Source organism: Quercus robur, chromosome 12 (assembly GCF_932294415.1).
Source record: "Quercus robur chromosome 12, dhQueRobu3.1, whole genome shotgun sequence".
NCBI classification, from domain to species: domain Eukaryota; kingdom Viridiplantae; phylum Streptophyta; class Magnoliopsida; order Fagales; family Fagaceae; genus Quercus; species Quercus robur.
This window is the reverse complement of record NC_065545.1, coordinates 15,112,978-15,128,357: the sequence shown is the minus strand read 5'-3', so window position 1 is coordinate 15,128,357 and position 15,380 is coordinate 15,112,978. Positions and strand designations below refer to the sequence as shown.

Sequence of the window (15,380 nt, the reverse complement as noted above, 5' to 3'; positions counted from 1 at the left end):
ACTGCACTGTGTAATGAAGACAATTTCTGACAAGATTTGTTGTTTCCTTGTCTCTATACTCCATTACATTGACAGAACTAGTATTTTTCCTTTTTATCTTAAGTTTTCTCAATGCCTCTATCAAAATTTAGTAAAGTAAAATATTTTCAAGTGATTAATGTGACATGTAGAAGTTTTTAAACGCAAACCAACAAAACTTATGGCTTTTAGTGGAGGGCTAATAAGTAATTTTAGTAGTAGGTTTAGATTAAAACTAACATTAGTTTGCCATCTAAAATTTGTTGTGAATGTAATATTACTCAAAAGAAAAAGGTGTATAATGATTAATGACTCCCAGCATTTGTATCTATATTTGCAAAAGAGAACCAAATTTAATGAATATGAAATATTTATCAGTAAATTTAATACTCTTCAATTTCTATTGTAGTTCTCCTTAAACATGGGAGAAACTAGACCGCCAATGAGGAAAAAATATTATCCAAGTGGCTTCAAAATGATTACAGCTAAAACACCTTAGAAAAATACTACTTAAATGAAGAGAGAGAGAGTTAAAAAAAGAAAAGGAGAAACCTCAGGGTTCGTTGAATTCTCTATAAGAACATCCTCATGTTACAATGGGTACAATTTCGAACCCAAACAAAAACATTTCACCTATACCCTAACCAAGAACTGCCTTAATCTGTGTTTTCTGGTCCTCTGTTAGAGAGGTTGGGAATAGAACCTCAAATTGGACATAAAGATCCCCTTTCTTTGTGCTAAAATGCAATGGCATCCCCTCCCCTTTGAACTTTCTCACTTCCTTTGGCTTAGTAATTCCCTGTGAAGTAAAGACAGTGATGTCAGTTAAGTTTCTCCTAATAATTTCTTTCACCCAGTCAGCCACCGATCTTAGTGATACAAAACAAAGCTAGAGGATATTTCCTTACCTTTGTGCCGATGTCCACCAAACGGTCATCAAGATGTTTGATTGTCTTCTCAAAACCAACCAAAGCTTGAACCTGGAGAGGGTTCAGAAAATCAACACCACATGAAAACAAGCACTTTGGTTTCAAGAGGATAAAGTTGAAGAAAGGATGAAAATTGAAATGCATATACAAATGTCTGATATTTGCTCAGACTAGCTATAAACCTCATCCGTCTGGGAAGAGAGAAATGAATGGAATGGATTGAAAGACATTTTTTAAGAATATTGCATCAATTCTCTCCTTTTTGGAAGTTTAAAAGGAAGAAATGGAATGACTGCGAGAGAAAACTAAAAAAAAAAAAAAAAATTCCCTGTTCTTTCCTCCTTTTATAAACTCCCAATCACTCTAGAAAAAAATACACCATGTTCCATTCTTTTTATTTTTTTGAATTATCCATTCCATTCTTTTAAAAAATTCCCACACATATTGTAAAAGGCAAAAACATTCCTAGAACTCATATCAGAGTTCCTCTAAAATCTACTTGCATCATTTGTGTTCTCTTGGCTCAGTAAGCCTAACAGAACATCTCCCCCACCCCTCCTCTCCTCCCTTTTTTTTTTTTTTTTGGCTTCCTTTCATCTATGGTCCAACACTCCAATCTGAAATATTATCTTTTGTTCTTGAGATCTTTTTATGATTGAACAGCGGCTACTACTACTCTTTTTTGAATTTGTTTTTCTTTGTCTTGAGCTTTAGATGCTAGTTTTTGCTTTTTGGGTATTTCTCTTCCATAACTACCACTTGTGTCCCTTATGGTGCTTTTTTAATTATCATATATCAAGAAAAAGCTCAAACCTTAACATGTTGATCCAACTTCAACCACGAGTATTAAGAGCAAAATGAACCCATAACTAGAGCTATTAATATGCACAGAGCTTAATTTAAGTGCTCATTACCAGTGTAATAGTGATAGTAGCGTGCAAGTCATTGCCTTCCCGTCTGAACCGATCATGGGGTGCTGTGCGGATACGAAACTGCCCAAAACGTGGTGTTTATTGTCAGTAGATAGTAGATCCTGAAGACCAATCACTAAACCAATGTTAAAGAACTAACCTTTAAATCTCCAGCTTCTCCATCTATTATAGGCTCACCATCTTCATAAAATACAACCTCCTGTGAAAAGCATATAATTATTTTTCTGAAAATCAAGAAATATTACATTTACAAATATTTCCCATTGAGTGCACCCTTATACAGCAAATATTCTCTACTCCAGATGGCAATTGAGTTCCCCACAACACCCCCCCCCCCCCCCCCCCTCCTCCCCCCCCTACCCCACCCCACCCCAGTTTCCCTTTTCTTTTTGAAATAAAGAAGAACCTTTACATCACTACAGTACTGAAACACCTTGATAGGTTAAAGGGCAAAGGCACCCTGCTTTTGACTGATTCTTTCAATTCAAACATAATGATGTGAAACATGTCCACAATCACAAAAATATGGGATTCAGTCTTTGGCAAGATAAAGGCATATACATGAAAACAAGAAGAGGATAAGTATAACACTGTTATGTCACAAACAAAGAAAACAATATCCACTATGAAATACAAAAAGCTTACTTGCCCATCCTGCATCCCTTTCTCAATATCAACAGTGACGAAGTATCCCTCCCGTTCATATTTGACATTTGGGCACTGTTCACAGACCTGAAAGGGCATGTGAAACATGTAATAAAATAGGAATAGCATCCAAGAGATATTGGTTAACAAAGAGGTGGAAACGGAATAAAATAGCACAACTGATCATGCCACTGCAGTGTATGGACTATAATTTGAAGCTACACAAAGGCATCCTCCACCACCATAAAAGAAAAAGAAAAAAGGGCATCAATGGCATTATATACCTGCTCGGTCATCTGTTGGAACATCCCTGGACCAATCTGCTTGTGATAAACCTCATTTCTACAGTTACAGCGTCTCTTGCCCGGGGCAGGCTTTAAAATGTTTTTCTCTCTCCAAACCTGATAATCCCACGCAAAGGTCACATAAAGAAGAAAGCAATCATCTAAACAATTAAAATATCATTATTGGGTTGTACTGTTGATAGAAGCTTGTAAGAAGACTCAGAACACATGCATGTTATTCTATTTTCTCCATCAGCTAGCAGATATGAAATTAGACAAAACAATATAGGTACTAAACTACAGCTCAGCAGAAAAATGAAGTACTTGATTATTGGGGCAGACTATAGTTCAATTATTTCCATTTTAATTTTCTCAGATAGGACCGGAATGGAAAGTAATTAGTACTTCAATGATTTCCATTTAGAATTTCTTGGGACTAATATGCATGCTGCTTTGTGCTAGTCTTTCCTGCTATTTCTGGAAATATTGCACATGTTACATAAGATTTCCTTTTCTTTAAAAAAAGAAAGGCAAGCATGTCCTCAAATTACATGTCCAGACATGATCTTACCTTCACTGAACCTCCCAGGTACAGATCTTCCAAACTTGCATCAAGTTCAACAATCACATCATCGCCTTTCGCAATTCTCTCTTCCTCTTCCATTTGGCCTCCACCAAAAAACCTAGAAGAAAATTTCAAGTCTTTAGTAAAGAGACAGGCAAATTGTGGACACAGCCACACAGGCTACAAAAGATAAACAGGATATCACTAAAACAACAAAGAAAAGCAATCTGCTTGCCCAATTCAGATTGTTCACTACACTCGTGCATGTAATTTCAAAACCACAAAGACCCTTTATACATGTGCAATAACAGCTTCCTCATATAAGTTAACAACAAAAATGAACAATGTAGTAACTCTTGGATCATGTGATGCCAATGGGAATCTAAGAGGGTCATTCTTTCATGTCTATTTATTCTTCCATTTTTTTTTTATACGTAAGAATACACACCCCCAATGGGTCTCAAACCCATGACCTTGAGAAAGTATATCTTACGACAGAGTTGACTGTATAACAAGCCAATTAGTGAATACCATGTGATGTGACTCAATTTTATACTTCTCTAACAGAGTTGGTCCCTCAAGCTTCCCACATGGTACTCACTTCTTGGCTTGTTACATGACTGACTTGGCATATCTTTAAAAAGAGATACATTAATCTCCATGACTGAACTCAGCCTCCACTCCATTTTAACGGAGGAAGTAAGCACTAGTTGAGTTCATTCATTTCTTAATTTCTTTCATGTGTATTTCTATCAAATACTAGCCAACAATAACCATTGAAGTCACATATTTTTTTTTTTAAAGCATATTAATACACTACACTACAGCATCAATCTCCTGCCATGATCCTTGTCCACAACTTCATGAATACCATGTTTTGCTTAATTTTTTGAAAATGACACTTTCCAAGTCCTTTGTTTTTATTTTGGGAAATTTTTCATTCTTTAAGGGCAGTCTTCCAATGCAACTACTTTGTACTACAACAATGTAAAAACTCACAAACTCAAAAGCTTTTTATGAATCAAAGATTCAAACAACAAGTTCAATAAGACTTACTGGCTAAAAATGTCTTGCATATTCATTCCACCACCTCTGCCTCCACCACTAGCTGCGTGTTGTTTCAGTCCATCTTCTCCATACCTATCATATATATTCCTCTTCTCGCTATCCGATAACACCTCGTACGCTATTCATTAAATTAATCAACTATACATTAATTAAAAGCACTAAACAAAAAAACACAATTAGGATTAGTAATTAAAAAAAATTAAAAAAAAAAAAAAAGAAGAAAAAGTACCGTTGTTAATGTCGGCAAATCGCTTATTAGCTTCCTCATTGCCTGGGTTCTTGTCCGGGTGGTACTTGAGCGCTAGCTTCCTATACGCCCTCTTGATCTGATCGTCCGATGCGCCACGTGGCACTTGCAGTACATCATAGTAGCTCTTCCTAATCCCCAAATCAACCAACAAAATCAGATTATTTTCAACCATTGCATATAATTTCATAGTAGTTACTTAAAGAGAAAAAAAGAGAGGATTACCCTGCAATGGCGGAGAGAGCGTAGCACAGAGAGCAAAGGAGGAACAAGAGCTTTGTTGTTCTTCGATGCGCCATAGATAGGGACCAAACAAAAATTTTAATTAATGTTTAGGGATTTTTGTGGTTTCAGATCTTTTGGCGAGGAACAATATTGGCTCTGTGTGTGTGTGTGGAATTGGGGACCAAGGAAATGGGAATCGCAGAAGACTCTCTGAAACTCAAAAATCAAAAAACAAAAAAATTGACTGGGGGTTAGTTTAGTAGTGACTACGATTTGCAACGTGTTCTTGCTAAAACTGGCCAATGAGGGGAGGGCTTAAGGGTGTTTCCGCCAATGAGTTTTGGCCACGTGGCTGGTTCCTTTTTTTGTTTGTGGTTTCCTGGAAACTGAATGAAAGAAAGAACGGACGTGGAATTCACGGCACGAATGAGGTCTACGACTGCGAGTCAAGTGGTTTGGAATTTTGAACGTATGGGATGGGGTTGGGAAAGCCCAAACCCAGATTCCGCCCACTTTGGATTGTTTGGCCCAACATTTTCTATTAAAGGATTTTTTTTTTCTTTTTTTTTTTAAGTTTAGCGACAAAAATGTTACTCAATATCTTTTTATGTTGGGGTTTATACCCTAAAATCTAATTTATTGGCATGTTATAAATAATTAAGTTGTTTAATTATATGAGATTATTTATGAACTAATGAGACATTATCATAATCCATGAGATGTATTGTATGTGATTTATGTGATTTATTCACAGAAGATATAAATTACAAGTTCCTTATAAACTCAAAATATAATTCGTAGTTGGTGATGAAATTGGGCGTTTCATTTGCGAAGACTATAACACATCAACTAAGATGGTTTGTCTTGATCATGAAAATGAAGACTTTTAGTTGAAGTGTTGATGTGTCTTAAGAGTTAAGATATATTGAACTAGACCGCTGTGAGATTAATTATTCAATCAACAACTGTCACCTGAATAATTAATCTCATGACTTCTAATTTCATAGACTCTCAATCCTGAGAGGATAGTGAACCCAATCATGAAATGTAGGTTACTTTGATATATTAGGAGTGAGATTTAATATTCACGGTCGAAACCTCAGTATGTTAGGTAACTATACGTAGTGTTGAGGGAACACATATTCTTAAGATGAAATTCATAATATCTTTTTATAGAGACACAAAATATTCCCTTGAGATAAGTTTAATGGAAATTGGTTATTCAGGGTGCTCACTTTAGTAAGGAGTTACTAAAACTTATATTTATTGAAAATAGATTTCAATAAATGTGAATAACTAAAAGATTAAACCGGGTATTCAATAATAAAATAATTGTTTATAAAGTGACAATTTATTATGACTTTGTTCACTATAGATATTTCATAGAGAAGTCAAATAATATCATTAGAGTCTTGGGATATAATTTATTAATAAGGCCTAGAGTGCAATTATATTTATATAGTGGTATTAAATATAATTAATGGTAACTTTGAACTTGTCAAGAGTTGACAGAAAAGCCCAAAACTCATTGGAACTAGAGTCTTATTTGTTCACTTTGGTCCCATCTCAAGCCACAAATTAAAACCCATTTGAGTAGGCCCAAAAGGCTAACCCAATTAGATAATCAGTTTTTATTTAATAAGAATTATTAAATAAAGTAACTACCAAGGTAGTTAGTATGTACGTATGATGAAAAAGAAAAGAAAACAGTTTTTCTCTACAAGGAGAAGGACTTTCTTTGAGAATCAACGTATAAAAAAACTAATTGAAAGACTACACTTCTTGGGCATTGTGTGGAATTGGGATGAAGATTAAAGGTATTCTTAAGTCTTGGTTTTGAATTTCACTGCATTAGCGTACGCTTTCTATTCTTTGTTCTAGAATTTAAAGTTACATGTTATCTCTTATGAATGAAGTAGATCTGTGATTGTTGCTTCCGTTGTGTGTTTTGTATGAGATGCAAAACCATATTTTTCAACATTTTATTGGACGTGAATTTTAACAAATCTACCATTAGATAATCATCTTCTTATATTCTCTATACTTGCAAATTTTTAAAAAAATTAAAAATCAATAGCTATGTTATCAATTAATTATTTAAATTGTAAGTTTTTGTAATTTAAAATTATGTATAAAATATAAGATTATAAATAATGAGTTGGGTTCAAGTTGTAACTCTAAACAATGCTACACTACCCAATAACTTATTATTGAATTTATATTTTTAAAAATCAACCGTTTGATTACATTATCTTCGTATATTCTCCATGCTTACAAAATTTCAAGATGATTAGAAATCAATAGTCATGTCATCAATCAATTATTTAAATTTAAGTTTTTGTAATTTAAAATAATGTATAAAAGATGAGTTTATGGATCAAATGGTTAATTATATCCGTTTGGCAAGGAAATTGGCATGCATGTTGAAAATATATAGAATATGTAATCCAATAGTTGATTTTTTAAAATATGAATTTAATAATAAGTTATTGGGTAGTATAATATTACTTTGAGTTACACCAGGTGTAACTTGAACCCAACCTATAAATAATATAGTAAATAATATCCAATTGACACAAAATTTGACATGTGTATTAAGAACGTAAAAAAGTTTTGAAGCTAAATTTTATCCTTTTTTTTTTCTTTTTAAATTGATAGTGAGTGATATAACATATAAGATACTCTGCTCCACTCTCTTCATCTCATTTTATTATGCCTATTTAGAAAATTTAACTTTTTAATAAAATATCATTTACAATATTTTCATAACAAATCCTTTTTGACAGATTGTTACTTGCTATTTTTTGTGAATAAGAAAGTAATTTTAGTGATGTGTTCGAATTAAAACAAATAACAACTTGTCATTTAGGGATTATTAAAGTGAGGGGTATGTTTATACTTATTAACTTTTCAAAGAGAAATTCATTTTGAAATATTCCAAAATGGAATAGTGGCAAAGCAATTTGGGACAGTCGCATAGAGGAGTGGGAAGGGGTGGAGAAGGTGGTAATGACCCATAAAGAGGATGGTTTTTATTTTTATATATTGATAATGATAATGTCATAAAGAGAATGGAGGTAGGAAGAGAGTACAGTCGCAAAACGCAATATCAGTATAATTTTTTTGTGGAATTGAAAAAGGGTTTTCCATTGATTAGCAAGTTCAATTGCACCAAATATACGATTATTTTTTTTTTTAACTCAAAACAAATGGAATCTTAACAATAGTATATGACTATTGATTGGGTCAAGGGATGAAAATTATGCATGGATAACTTTTAGAATTACCGCCCAACAATTTGAAGGAATGTCGTTCAAACCATTTCTTATAATTTTCTAATAAAGACTGGGCTTCAAATGTATATTAGATTAATAACTTGACAATAGGGGCAAGAAATGTTTGACCCCGTAACCTTTGAAAATTGAAGTCTCCAACCCAAAAAACGACAACAAAAAAGTAATTTGGTCTCGTTTTGCAATAGGTACAAATTTTGCATTTGGTCCAAGACCCAAATACAACAGAACAGGGCCCTAAAATTCAGGCCTTTCCAGTTTCCACTATTTTAGCTTTGCCAAGCCCATATGAATTGGCTGGCCGCATTGTCAGGGGGAAAAAAATGACAAATTGCGTTTGCTCTTTTAATTGTGGTGTAGTTGTAATTTTGTTTTTTGTTTTTTGTTTTTTTTTTTTTTTTTTTTTTTTTTTTTTGTTTTTGATAAATTCAATAAAATCTCAAGTTTCAACATATGGTATCCATTCCATAATGAGACAATAAAGTCATTCCTTTCAAATTTGTGTGAAAATGACATTATTTAAACATTTTTGTATTAAAATTTAAATGAAAACATCCATGAGATGCGCCATTATCCTAGTGTTTGATGAGTATCATTATTTTTTTATATATAAAAAAAGGTTTAAATTGCTTCACTTGCTATTTGATTTGGAAGAAGGACCATATTGACTCATTTTAACAAATGAGAAACTAAATTTAAAAATAAACCTTAGTAACTGATTTGACAACCGAAGAAAATGTCAAGGAACTAAAATTATTTATAACCTAAAGGATATTAAAATTGCATAATAAATAGAGGGGAAAACACAATTAACCCAAAAAAAAGTCTAGGAACATAAAATTTTTCATATTTGTTGACATTACATATAGGGAGCGTTTGGTTCACTATGATGTGCCTTTGATGTGGTGCATATTACAATGATGTAATATTAAAATTTTTGGTTTATTTAATTTTTTCTAACATTACCATTGATGGTGTTCTAAAAAACGCCAACTCCTAAGCTCGTTCATATGGCTCGTCCTAAGGAAATGATGGGTGGCATATGGCTTGCTCGTCCAAGGTAAGCTTATTCGTCCACAACATCAATTGGACGAACTCCTTGCGTCCTGAACATGTTGAAGCTGTTCCTGTTTTCCTGTTAGGCTACAAACCACTCCCCCAATAAACGGTTATGAAAGTCAGACCCCAAAAATGTAACTTCCTTGGTGGTTATGGAAGTTAACTTCGAATCCTCCGAACTCCACAATGGTAGGAGAGGTAATTGCCTCAGACAAGCACTATATAAGAGCTCTTCTACGGGAAAGTAATTCATTCAAACATTTTTCCATACAAATTGGAATTACAAAAAATACTAACTTTACCATCGGAGGATTCTTGGCCGGTCTTCCCCGGCCTCCTCTGACTTTGTGTTCATCTTTTCAAGATATTCCAAGCAACACAGATCAACACTCGAGACATTCAGCCTTACTGATTTCCTTGTGTTCATCAGTTGGCGCTGTCTATGGGAAAGTTATTTTGTTAGGCTTTATTGAGTTCTACAATTCCTTTCTCTGACAAAAAGGTTGCAATGGTTTGGACTAGATCGAAGGCTACCAGCCCAGGCCATCAAGAAATTAGGGTTGCTTCTAGCCATCCCCATCGCGATCGTCAATCTGCGCCTGCCATGCAACCATCCTCGGTTCATGTGCAATCCATGACAGCCGCTATGACAGAGTTAACTTGCCAGAACCAAGAACAGACAAGGGAGATTCATCTTAGGAGGCAACGACATGAGGCATATGGGGAAGAACAAGACCAAACCCAGGGAGATGGAAGAAGTGCTGTGCTTCAAAGTCAATCACGGGGCACCACATCAAGAAGGGTGCCACACTTGGATAGAGAGATCAACCAGATGAGGAAGGTTATGGATGAGATGAGGGAGAACATGAGAAGAACAAATCCTGTAAAGGATCTAGTTCACCGCACAGATTCCCCTTTCACAGCTTCCATCAATGGTCACCCCTTGCCTCCAAAAGTCAAGATGCCTTCCTTGGATTCGTATGATAGAGCGTGTAACCCATTTGATCACATTGCTAATTTTCAGACTACAATACACCTTCAGGGGGTCCCAGATGAAATTATGTATAAAGCCTTCCCTACCACCCTCAAAGGTCGGGCACGAGTGTGGTTCAATAAAATACCCCCGAATTTGGTAAGTTCTTTTAAAGAGTTGAGCAAGTTGTTCATTAATAACTTCATTGGGGGACAGAGACACAAGCATTCTTCGTCCAGCCTGTTGACCATAGAACAGGGGGAGAATGAAAGCCTGCAGTCCTTTATCACTCGTTTCAACAGGGAAGCCCTGACAGTGGACGAGGTGGATGATAAGCTACTATTGGTGGCCTTTCATAATGGGGTTAATTCTGATTTGTTCATCCATAAACTTTATGAGAAGGAGCCTCAATCCATGGCTGAACTCGTCCATTTAGCCCAGAACTTTATGAATGCAAAAGATGCGATTATAGCCAAGAAGAGGAAGAGAGCTGAAAGAATGGAAGCAAACCCCATGCGCCACTCCGAGTAACGCCCTCGTCCAAAAAAGGGACGGACGGAAGATAAAAAAGACTGGGATGGTAAGAGGGCTGGTCCTTCAGCACGGAGTCAACAATACACGCCACTGAACACACTGCTCAAACAGGTCCTTATGCAAATCAAGGACGACCCTTCCTTGAAATGGCCGAAGAAAATGAAGGGAGATCCTAATAAGCGCAACAGGAACAAGTATTGTCGCTTCCATAGAGACCATGGGCATGACACGGATAAATGTTACGATCTAAAACAACAAATTGAAAATCTTATAAGACAAGGAAAGTTGAGAAATTTCCTTGGATGAGAGCATAAGGATGAGAAGTTGAAAAAGGGAAGGTAGAAGATTCGTCGCGCCCCCCACTTGGAGAGATAAGAGTCATTATAGGATGAAGCTCAGCCGGTCAATTGTCCAAGTCTAGGAAGACGTATCTGAAAGTAATGCAGAATGTTCAACTCTCTGGACGATCTCCAAGGACGATGACCACGGACGAGCAAGCCATCACATTCACAGACGCGAATGCTGAAAGAGTTCACCACCCCTATGATGATGCCATTGTTATTACTTTGCTAATTACCGATTATACAACTAGAAAGGTGTTGGTGGACAATGGAAGTTCAGCAGATATTCGCTATTACCCTGCCTTTTAGAAAATGAGGCTCGGACGAGGCCAACTTCGTCCAATAAACTCACCCTCGGTAGGATTCGGTGGAATGAAGGTGCAGCTTGTAGGCACTGTCACATTACCTGTCGTGGTGGGGGCATACCCACAACAGGTAGCCAGGGACGTGAATTTTTTGGTGGTAGATTGTTCATCCTCCTACGATGCCATAATTGAAAGACCAACTTTAAATAGTTGGAAAGCAGTTATATCTACTTATCACCTGTCAGTCAAATTTTCAACGGAGCATGGGATAGGACAAGTGCAGGGAGATCAGCTAGCAGCAAGAGAATGCTACCTGGCCATGTTGGCCATGGACGAGCAAGTTCAGACAATGAATATTGAAGAAAAGAAAATGGTGGCTGAACCCATGGAAATGTTGGAAGATATTTCTTTAGATGAAAACAACCCTGAGAGGTGCACCAGGGTTGGAGTAGATTTAGAAGAGAAGGTTAAGAAGGACCTTGTTTGTTTTCTAAGGAAAAATATTGATGTATTTGCTTGGAGTCATGAGGACATGTCGGGTATAGATCTTAGTGTCATTACCCACCGTCTAAATATGTATCATTCCTCTAAGCCTGTACGATAGAAGAAAAGGGTGTTCACTCCTGAAAGAGACAATGCTATTAAAGAAGAGGTGTAGAAGTTGACCATAGCGAAGTTCATTTGAGAAGTTTATTATCCAGATTGGTTGGCCAATGTAGTCATGGTCAAGAAGACAAACGGTAAGTGGAGAATGTGTGTAGACTTCACCGATCTGAATAGGGCTTGCCCCAAGGACAGCCATCCGTTGCCTTGCATTGACCAATTGGTAGATTCCACTGCGAGACACAAGCTGCTTAACTTTACAGATGCTTTCTCTGGATACAATCAGATAAGGATAGACGTCGCAGATCAAGAAAAGACATCCTTTGTCACAAGTCAAGGCTTATTTTGTTATAAGGTAATGCTTTTCGGTTTGAAGAACGCTGGGGCAACATATCAAAGGTTGGTTAACCACATGTTTCGTCCACAAATTGGGCGGAATGTAGAAGTTTACGTAGATGACATGCTGGTGAAAAGTCAGGACGAGGAGAAGCACCTGGACGACTTGCAGGAAATGTTTGACACACTTAGGCAATATAACATGAGGTTGAACCCCAACAAGTGTGCTTTTGGAGGTCATCCGGGAAATTCTTGGGGTTTATGGTTTTGTTCAGGGGGATTGAAGCAAATCCAGACAAAATCAAGGTGATACTGAACATGGAACCTCCATGAAATATCAAAGAAGTCCAATCTCTTACCGGACGAGTTACTGCCCTTAACAAGTTTGTTTTTAAAGCTACTGATAAATGTTTGTTATTTTTTAAGGTACTTAAAAAGGCATTTGAATGGACAGACGAGTGTCAAAAAGCCTCTCAGGACTTGAAAATCTACCTCACTATGGCTTCTTTACTAAGTCCATCCGTGCTGGGAGAGGAGTTGTATTTATACTTAGCAATTACCCCACATGCCGTTAGTTCAGCATTGATAAGGGAGGAAGGAAGAGTGCAAAAGCCCATATACTATACAAGCAGAGCACTAAGGGGAGTGGAAGGACGATATCCACTAATAGAGAAGCTGGCTTTTGCATTGATAACGACTTCTAGGAAGTTAAGGCATTACTTCCAAGCTCATATCATCAATCATGACCGATCATCCGCTCAAGAAAGCAATGAACAAGCTAGAAGCTACAGGACGACTGATCCAATGGGTTGTCGAGCTTAGTGAATTTGACATCAGATATCAACCAAGGCATGCAATAAAAGCTCAAGCCCTGGGAGATTTCATTGTAGAGTTCACTCCGAGTTATGAAGACTTAAGCGAGGTAGAGAATAGAACAAATGGATCGTCCATGTGGATGGATCATCTACATAACATGCAGGAGGGATAGGAGTTGTTTTACTGTCCCCGGAGGGAGATAAATTGAAGCACAAGATTCGTCTGCAGTATCAAACAACCAATAATGAGGCTGAGTATGAAGCCCTTCTTAAAGGGTTGGAGTTGGCTAAATCTATAGAAGCAGAATCGATACTCGTCCTAGGAGACTCTCAGCTAGTCATAGGCCAAGTAAATGGGATATGTGAAGCCAAAGAAGAATGAATTAAGAAGTACCTTAATAAGGTGGTACGCCTTGTAAAGAAGTTTAAGGAAGCTGATTTCATTCAGATCTCAAGAGAAGAAAATATGGAAGTAGATACTTTAGCGAAATAAGTCTCGGCAAGCGAAGTAATGGATGAGTTTGATGAAATTCAATACCTGCTCAGCGTAGACTTTCTAGAGGTGCATCAAATAGAGGGTGAAGAAAATTGGATGACTCCAATAGTATCATACTTGAAGGATGGAAAGCTTCCAAAAGGAAAAGACGAGGCCAGGAAGCTCAGAATCAGATCAGCCAGATACGTTCTCATGAACGAGGTACTATATAAAAGGGGTTTTTCACAACCTTATCTGAGGTGTTTAACTTCGGACGAGGCCAACTATGAATTGGGGGAGGTTTATGAAGGAGCATGTGGCAACCATTCAGGAGCAAAATCACTTGTCCACAAAGTCATCTGCGCAGGCTACTACTGGCCAAACATGCAAGCTGATGCCAAGGCATATGTCAAGGTCTGTGATCAATTCCAACGATTTAGTAACATCCCCAGACAACTATTAGAATATCTCACCCCGATGATGGCCCTATGGCCTTTTGCATAATGGGGGCTAAACATCTTGGGTCCCTTTCCACTTGGGACGAGACAGATGAAATTTCTGGTAGTGGGTATTGATTATTTCACCAAGTGGGTAGAAGCAGAACCCTTAGCAAGTATCATGCAACAAAATGTCAAAAGTTTCGTTTGGAAAAACATTGTGTGCAGGTTTAGGGTGCCTAGAGTATTAGTGTCTGACAACAGACGACAATTTGATAATGCACTTTTCAGGGACTTCTGTGAACACTTCGGAATTCAAAATCATTATTCTTCACCTGCCTATTTCCAAGTAAACGGTCAGGCCGAAGTTGCAAACCGATCCTTGTTGAAAATCATTAAGACTCGACTTGAGAGGGCAAAGGGAGTATGGCCAAATGAGTTACTAGGTGTTCTATGGGCATACAGAACGATGGTGAGAACCCCTACAGGGGAAACTCCTTTCAAGCTAGCTTATAGAAGCGAAGCAGTCATACTTGCAGAAGTGCATATGGCCAACCACAGGGTGACGATGTATCAGGATAAGGATAATGAGGAGCAACTCCGTTTAAACCTCAATCTAATAGACGAGATAAGGACGAACGCAGAACATAGGATGGCAAGGTACAAAAACCTAATGGCTAAACAGTATGATGCAATGGTGAAGCCAAGGCGGTTTAACATAGGGGATCTCGTCCTGAAAAAGGTTTCTTTGGCAACCAAGAACTCGACTCATGGGAAATTGGGGCCTAATTGGTAAGGACCCTACAGAGTTATCAACTGTAAAAGGCAAGGATCCTACTATTGGAGACCCTGGATGGGAGAAAATTGGAGCATCCTTGGAATGTTGAGTACTTGAGGAGGTACTATCAGTAAAGATGCTGTCCTGGACGAGTGTTACTATGGACGAGCTTGGAGCCTTTTTGTCTACTTATGTTCTACTTATGTTTAATGCTACTTTATTATTTATGTTGTGATTATGAACAAAGTTATGGATTTGTTTGTACTCATTAAACTCCTTGGAAGGCATTCGCTTCTAAGCATGTGCCTCGTTTGTGAACAATATTTATGATATGTACATAATGTTATGTGAATTCTTATTTTCATTCAAATTAGTTCACAAGAAGGCTAAGAGCCCAAGACAAGTAAATTCTCTGGACATAGGGATGTAACGTCTGTAAACTCTCCTAAGGATGAAGGTATACTCGTCCAAATCATGAACGAGTAGAAGCCTTAAACTTGGGTGGAGTATGGAAACGT

The 15,380-nt window shown here is 37.1% G+C and overlaps 2 protein-coding genes across 2 annotated transcripts; one reads left to right on the top strand and one right to left on the bottom strand.

The window, feature by feature from the left end:
* Window positions 1-388: 388 nt before the first annotated feature.
* Window positions 389-5,294, bottom strand: LOC126708951 (dnaJ protein ERDJ3B). The gene is made up of 10 exons (XM_050408982.1): window positions 4,914-5,294; window positions 4,671-4,819; window positions 4,430-4,559; window positions 3,380-3,491; window positions 2,809-2,925; window positions 2,525-2,611; window positions 2,019-2,078; window positions 1,862-1,939; window positions 927-998; window positions 389-817 (listed from the first exon to the last, which is right to left on the bottom strand). Exons 1-10 carry the CDS (start codon window positions 4,985-4,987, stop codon window positions 659-661), a joined length of 1,038 nt encoding a protein of 345 aa, XP_050264939.1. The 5' UTR covers window positions 4,988-5,294; the 3' UTR covers window positions 389-658.
* A 4,617-nt stretch (window positions 5,295-9,911) lies between these two features.
* LOC126708183 (uncharacterized) lies at window positions 9,912-10,769 on the top strand. The gene has a single exon (XM_050407990.1). The coding sequence runs from the start codon at window positions 9,912-9,914 to the stop codon at window positions 10,767-10,769; it is 858 nt and encodes a 285-aa protein (XP_050263947.1).
* Window positions 10,770-15,380: the final 4,611 nt, after the last annotated feature.